At 46.0% G+C, this 6,921-nt stretch overlaps 1 protein-coding gene across 19 annotated transcripts in view; it reads left to right on the plus strand.

The window, feature by feature from the left end:
- Positions 1-6,647, plus strand: part of RBM33 (RNA binding motif protein 33) — a 137,483-nt gene extending 130,836 nt beyond the window's left edge. For all 19 annotated transcript variants that reach the window (XM_063668041.1, XM_063668043.1, XM_063668044.1 and 16 more), the window contains one exon: positions 176-6,647. In XM_063668041.1, coding sequence (XP_063524111.1) covers positions 176-224 — 49 coding nt within the window. In that variant the 3' untranslated portion in view covers positions 225-6,647. The remainder of the gene's footprint in view (positions 1-175) is intronic.
- The last annotated feature ends 274 nt before the right edge of the window (positions 6,648-6,921 follow it).

The following is a 6,921-nucleotide window of genomic DNA, read 5'->3' on the forward strand; positions in this document are numbered from 1 at the left end:
GTCTGGTGGAGAATTGCCCCTTGTGTTTTAATAGATCTTCCCGGGGAATCTGCCTTTTTATGTGATGGGTTTTGATTAAACAGGACCCACCAGGCTCCTTTAGTTTCCTCCCACTTGGTAGATTGATTGCCGATGTGCAGAGTTAATGTCGATCCGTTTCTTTAAATTTTCACAGGCATATGATAGATTTGTCCCACATAAATGTGGCCCTGATCGTGGAGTGATTCCTAACAAGAGAGCCTGACCTTAGGCTGTACACACACTGTGGAATTTCTTCAAGGGAGCTGCCGGCCGGCGCAGAACCCCCAGGAGCACAGGTCTCTCCGGGCCGCAGTCCTGCGTAACTGTTGTCCAGAGCGCCAGCCAGCCAGGGGCCTGATTCCAGAGGAGCTGAACTGACAGGACACAGCAGGCTGGAGTTGGTGTTAGATTGCTTCACATTCTGTTGTCACCACCAAGAACTCCAAGTTTTTCGTTTTGTTTTGTTTTCAAAGTGCTTACAATGCATGTAGACATTGTTCTTTGTGGTCTGACTCTATGATCGATCACAGTGACTTAGATTCAGGAAAGAACATTAACGTCACAAGTTCTAAGTAGTTTTCACAGCAAAGAATATTTGATAATGGTTGCACTTATCTTCAGTGCAGGTTAGAAGAGTCTTCTCAACCAAGCTTAACTCAAGTTGTCTTCTCAGCCCTCAAAAGGCTCTTGTACAAAACGTAGATTAAAATTTGGGTGATTGTTGATTGGCCTTTGCATACCCTGGAGAGCCAGGGTGTGAGTGGGGTGGTTGGGAATGGTGCCAATTGAACAGCAGATTCTGCTTCTTGTCACTGTTTCAAAAGCGTCAACTCTGTGTTCCTAGTTTCGATGAACTCCCCATTCATTTTTAACACACTTCCCAGATAAGGCAACATGCTGGACAGGCACACGGCATGGCCCTCGGCTAGAGCAGGGTCTGTGATGGCCTCACCTGGCAGCCCTCTGGCCTAGTTCCCACCACATGAGGTGGTGGAACGGCCTGAAGGTGGAACAGACCTGTTTTTTTCCTTTTTAAATGCAGTAAGGTGGCCTGTTTATCACTGGCTCTGTGATAGATGACATTCCTTGGGAGTTTGGTGGCCACTGCTTCAGTCACCTCTGTTTTTCTGAAGGCTGTTCCAGCAGGGCTGCCCTGTCCATCAGGGGATGTTCACTCTGGCCTGCCGTTCCCCTTGGGGTGTGGGGTGAGGGTGGCTTTCTTCCAGCCCCAAATGAGATGAGTGTGTGTCATCGTTGAAACTGCTTTTCGTAATTGCGGGTAGGTTCCTGTAGGTGAGACATACTCTCCATAAAGCTACTGTAGTAGAATTGATTCTGGGCAAACACTGAAAAAAGTGCCTTACTGTATTTCTGCTCATGAAAGAGTTTCACTACTTTGGATATATTCTAAAGTGGACCTGAGCTATTTGAGCAAATAATGATAGGGCATACTCAGATATTTTAGCTACCTTTTATACCTACGATTTCATGTCACAATTACTAATAGAATTAAGGGAAATAGAAGCCGGTTCTTTCTTACTGCCCCTGGAGGGAGCATGGCGCTAGGGCTGTCAGCCTCCTAGAAGGAAGGGACTAAGGAGACAGGCACAGACTTGCGTCATCTCGTTTCCACAGTTGACGTTTCATATTATTTTCTCAAATTAAGTTACCAAAACAAACTGAAGAGCTGAAGCAGGTCTTCCAGACCCTGCGATCCTTTCTGTAGCAATGATTCTAAAGTGGCGTTTGCTGTGTGCTTGAGAGTAACACTGCACGCTGCGGGGGCTGTTGCGGCAGTCAGTCCCAGGAAGCCACAGCGCTTGTAGGACCTGCTAGGACCCTGCAGCTGTGCTGCCGCCATCTCTGCTCCAGAGTGTCCCAGCCAACCCTCGGAAGATGGGATTGTCAGTCAGCCCTGCCTCACCATGCCTGCAGGAGGCTGTCCAGGCAGCAGGTCTGTGTGCCCATCAGCAGGTTCCCATGGCTGTCACTGCCCACTCACTTCCACAGTTAGATACGGATGTGTTGATGTATTTGGTCTAGTTTATTTGGCTCAGTCCACAGCTGCGTTGGAGTGGTGACTTTGGTAGCCCTTGAGCTCTAATTAAGAGAGATCCAAACCACTCAGTACCCACTGGGCAGTGGAAAGGCCTACCGACTTACTTTTATCATTGAGGGCTTACTGATACAATGAAATGAGTTTCATGACTTTTTTTTTTTAAACGCTTTTTGAAATAGAGTGTGCTGTGTTTAAAACCAAAAATATGCATGTTGTCTCTGAAAAGTAGGAATTGAAACAGACTTTTTTGTAGTCAGTGTTAATAAAACGGATCCTGTTTGGGCCTTCATTGTTAAGATAGACTTCATGGCCACTGGAAGGTCTGTTTTGGTGTGACCTGAGTGTGACACAGGCACTGGGGTGTGCGTGTTTCTCTAACTGTCTACACATGCCCATAGGCAGACTTTCTCATAGAATGTTCTTGAAAGGTGATTGGCAAAGTCATGCAGGCCCGCCTTAAAGCTCTGATTAGAACAGCCCAACACAGTCCGACCTCACTCAATACCCACGACCATCAAAAATGGATTCTTAGTACCAGACAATCCCAGTAATGAAGGTTTAGTTTCCTTAAAGGAAACTACAGAAAAGGAAAGAAGCAGAATTAGAAAGGAATGGTACTTACACGTTTGGTGTGCTGCTCACGTGAAGTCAGCCCACACCAGCCAAACCCTCGTGGAAGATCTGCTGCAACCATTATCTTTGTTCTTGATTTCATCATGCATTTAAAATGAGATGCAAGAGCATTTAGCATACAATGTAAATATGGACCTTTTAAAATTAAAATATTATTGGAAGTGCTTTCAGCTCAGCCACATCTTAGCTATTAGTTCTTTGTGTTGTCTTATCAAAGTTTAATGGATACAGTTCCACAGTTGTTGATGTGTTTGTGTGTATATTCGATTTTTATAAAGATGGTAGTAAGTCAATACATTTATCCTGATCTGTGTATTATTTGTTCACAAATTCAAGAAGCTTAAAGGTCGTAAATATCAGTATCTATCTCAAAAGGTAAACCAATAGCTGATTATGTGGAGCCAAGTTACTTTTCTTTTTGCGTTATCTCGTTTTGATTTTGTGCTGTAATAGAAGTTCACTTAGCTACTACTTTAAGATAACCCTGCATTACCACTGGTCTGGCCACGTTTGTTAAATCCTTATACTGATATTCTTCTAAAGAGTAAATCTCATCATTTTTCCAGACAAATTTTGAGGGGTTTCTCTGTTTTGTGGACAGGCAGCAGCCTCCGTAGGCACCTGCACCCTGCCTTGCTGGAGGAGATGGGATGGGGCGGGAGGTGGCTTCACCGTAACTATTTTTAATATGGGTCATTCTTAGCATGATTTGTAAAGGTCTCAGGCAAACAGTTGTTGAAGCTTGCTTCTGTGGCATTTCTGATTGTGGCAGAGCTTAGATCCTGCACCCAGGGGTCTTTTTTTCAAACAGCATCTTTCTCAGTTCTGTGAACAGAAGGCTTTGTTACTGAAGGAGGTGGAAGAGGAGTTTTGGGTGAAGAGGAGGAAGGGATGGACAGACCCAGGTGAGGAGAGGCCTGGGGATTGGGGAAGCTGTCATCTCAGTGTTAATAGTCAACTTGCTTCTAACACACTGGCTTATCAGGGGAGGTCATCCAGTCCGGTCGGTCAAGTTGAGAGCCCTTGGGCCAGGGTGTTTGGTGGCACAGGGGCATCCACTGGATGGCCTGGAGGAGTGGGGGAGGGGAACGTCTTCACTGGGTGGTGATCAGCTGGGACAGGTCAGGTAGGGCAGGTGAGGGACCCCCGAGGCCCTGGAGCCTTGTCCTGGGATGGGTTTGAAGAACTCATCACTTGTTTTCTTTTGGCTTTTGTTGTTTTTGTTTTGTTGTGTTTGTTTTGTTTTGTATTTCTTTGTTATTTTGTTGGGAAGGTAAGCGGAATGTGCTCATAGACCATCAGACTGACGCTTGTCGAAGGCAGGTCCTAGTCACGTAATTGCACAGGACAAGGAGGTCAGCGCGTGTGATGGCAGCATGCTGTGCCGGCACATCATGGAGTCCTAGAAACTCTTTAGTCCCTGCGGCTGTTCCCCTCCTCTGCTCTCTCCCTGGAGAGGACTGCCAGCTCTTAAGAAACATTCCTGGTGCGGTGTCTGCAGTGCCCCTTTTGGATGACTTCAGGCATCCCGCTTTCGTGTTGCTCTTCCTGGGATCGTTTTTTATTGCCCTCCCTCCCTACTTGTAGGCCTCAGCTATGGCTTCACATAATCGCTTTTAGACCCAGTTTGGCTTCCCTTCATTAAGCTATGACCCTCCACCCCATTTTTTTTTTTTTTAATTTGGGGTGGGAGGGAAGGGGGTGGGCGAGAGAAAACTTGAAAGGTATTATTGGTTCTTCAAAAAATTATAGGTGACGATTCTACCAGGGAATTGACTGATAGGAGTGGGTGCAGGACAGGAAAGGTTCAGAGGCACCTCACTACTACCACTCGGAAAGCCCCGAGTCCAGATCGACTAGGGAAAGGCTTAGATACTTTAGTGTATTTAAAGAGCATTTCAGTTAACTTTTTCAACTATTTTTAAAGTTTGTGAATGGAGCGTTATTTTGGACATTCTTAAATATGAATTCTCCAAAGGCATTTAGCCTTGACTTAATATTAAATCCTAAGGATTTTATGTAAGGTTTTTTTGCAACCTAGTTAATTTTTTTTAAATGCCTAACTTCTGAGGTGCATAAGCCCATGGTTTGTGTACTGGAACCAAAGCGGAACTCACTGATTCATATTGGATCCCCAGGTATACCTCCTGCTGGTAGCATATGGCTGGAAAAGGCCGTTTGCCTCACACATTGTAACCTGCCTTGGCTAGAAAATGCTTTTAATGTCTCAACTCTTTCTTTTCTGTGTCATGTTTTGGTAGAAAATCTTTAAGATTGGCGGACGGAACAGGTATTTTAGTGAGACACTTCTGAGTACTTGCTTTTTCCTTTGACTTCTAACCAACTAAGGGATAAGGAGGTCTTCATGTTGATATTTTGCTTGGTTTTATTTTACTGATTTTTAAAAGGTATATAGAAAAATGTAGGCCTTTAAAAAGAAACAGCATGTAGTTTTTTATTTTAATATGTTCCATAGAGTGGATAGGCAGACAGGTACTATTGTAATGTATTCTGTATTTAATAATTTAATATACTCTAGAAAGTAGACCTCATGCATTCTTTTAGCATGATTTTCTTTTAAACTACTTTTCATTTTAAGGGCACCCGTAGCGGAAGCTGATTTTTCAAGGACTATTTAAGTTGTATGTGTTCTGTAGTATTTTCTTAGGCGTGTAACGTTTTTAATAACATGCGCACACAGCACACAGTGGTGCCCTGAACCGAAGGAGCAAAAAAAGCCATCACTCGTTTCTATAATCCAGCTTTGCTTTTCACAGGCGTGGGATCCAGGATGGTGTCCTCTGTGAGGACTTGAACTCTTGGGCTTTAATTCCACTGTTTAATTTTCAGGTACCACAGCAGCAAAGCACAGAGTGTGACCTTTTTCATGTCTGAGCTGATTCTGTTTGCTGGACGTGCCTGCTTCTTGCTACTGTTCATTTAGTAATGGGATCACCTCACCATGCCATGCTCTGGGCTCTCCCTCTCTGTCCATTTCTGTTTTGCTTTCCTGGCTGAACCCATCTACCATTCTTAACACTGGTAGCTCCTGTCCCATTCCAAGACTCACTCTCTCAGATTTTCCCATCTCCCTTGCTTTCCCTGCTCCTCTCCCTCCACCTCCTGGCTCCCACTGGGTGAGGGCTGTATTCCTGCCACTCTGCTCCGCCTCAGCCTTGAGAACTCCACGTGGGCTGGGTGGGAAGGTGCTGACGATTTTCACACTGTGTTTACCATTCCATCACCTCTCAACCTTTGCTTTGACAGGTCTTTACTCACGATTTATTCCTCCAGGTCTTTGATTGGAGAGAGTAACTTTTTAATTCTGTTGTTTTGCAGTTTGGCTCTGTAGGAGTGAGTGACGATTCAAAGATGCCGGCGTCCCGCAGTGTGCGGTTCGTGCCCTTAACCACCCGCTTCTTTGTTTCCCGCCCCTCTGCTTTCGCAGGAGCGCTTGTGCTTGAGTTCAGTGTTAGTGGTAGCGTGGCTCACTCCACTTGGAGGTGGCGGCCGTCTGACCGTGTGTTACTGCTTTGCCGACGGGGCCTCCCAGCCCTGATGCGTGTACACTCTGCGGGCTGCACCGGGTGGCTCTGGTTGGGGGCGAAGCTGTGTTGACTGGGAGAGCGTTGGAAATTGAGACATGGAGAGATGACGGGAGTGCGTTTCTCTGGGTTTGATCTCCATCCCGTTTTCTCCCAGACACACTGCACCTACGTTGGGGGAATGCCGTCGCCTGTTCCATCCCTTTGTTCACTTCGCGTTAACTGCTGTGGTAACTTTTTCAGGATCTGTGTGAAGAATGGTAATGACGTAGTTGAAAGGAAAATGTACTGTTGTGTGTTTCATTTGTGTGATTTCATACCAAAAAAATGTGTTTGAACTATATTGTATGTAATTTGGAAGTCGTGTTAATAAAACCCTGCAGTTTCCACTCTGGTTCCGTAGCCTTCATTTTATCTCGGCGCTCAGGTCGGTCCACAGCTCATCTTACCCGTGTGTCCCAGACGGTGCTTCCGCACCTCCCCTCACGCTCCCCAGATTGGCCGCTGGGTTGCAGCCCGCAGCTTTCACGCAGCTCTCTCATTAGTGGGCCACGAAGGGCAAGGGCAGCCGCCGCCTCCTTGCCTGCATTCTGGGCGCTGCATGACTCCGAACTGACCGGGCAGACGGCATCAAAGTATGCTCCTTTTGGTTGGGGGTGGGGG

Source organism: Pongo pygmaeus, chromosome 6 (assembly GCF_028885625.2).
Source record: "Pongo pygmaeus isolate AG05252 chromosome 6, NHGRI_mPonPyg2-v2.0_pri, whole genome shotgun sequence".
Taxonomy (NCBI): Eukaryota; Metazoa; Chordata; class Mammalia; order Primates; family Hominidae; genus Pongo; species Pongo pygmaeus.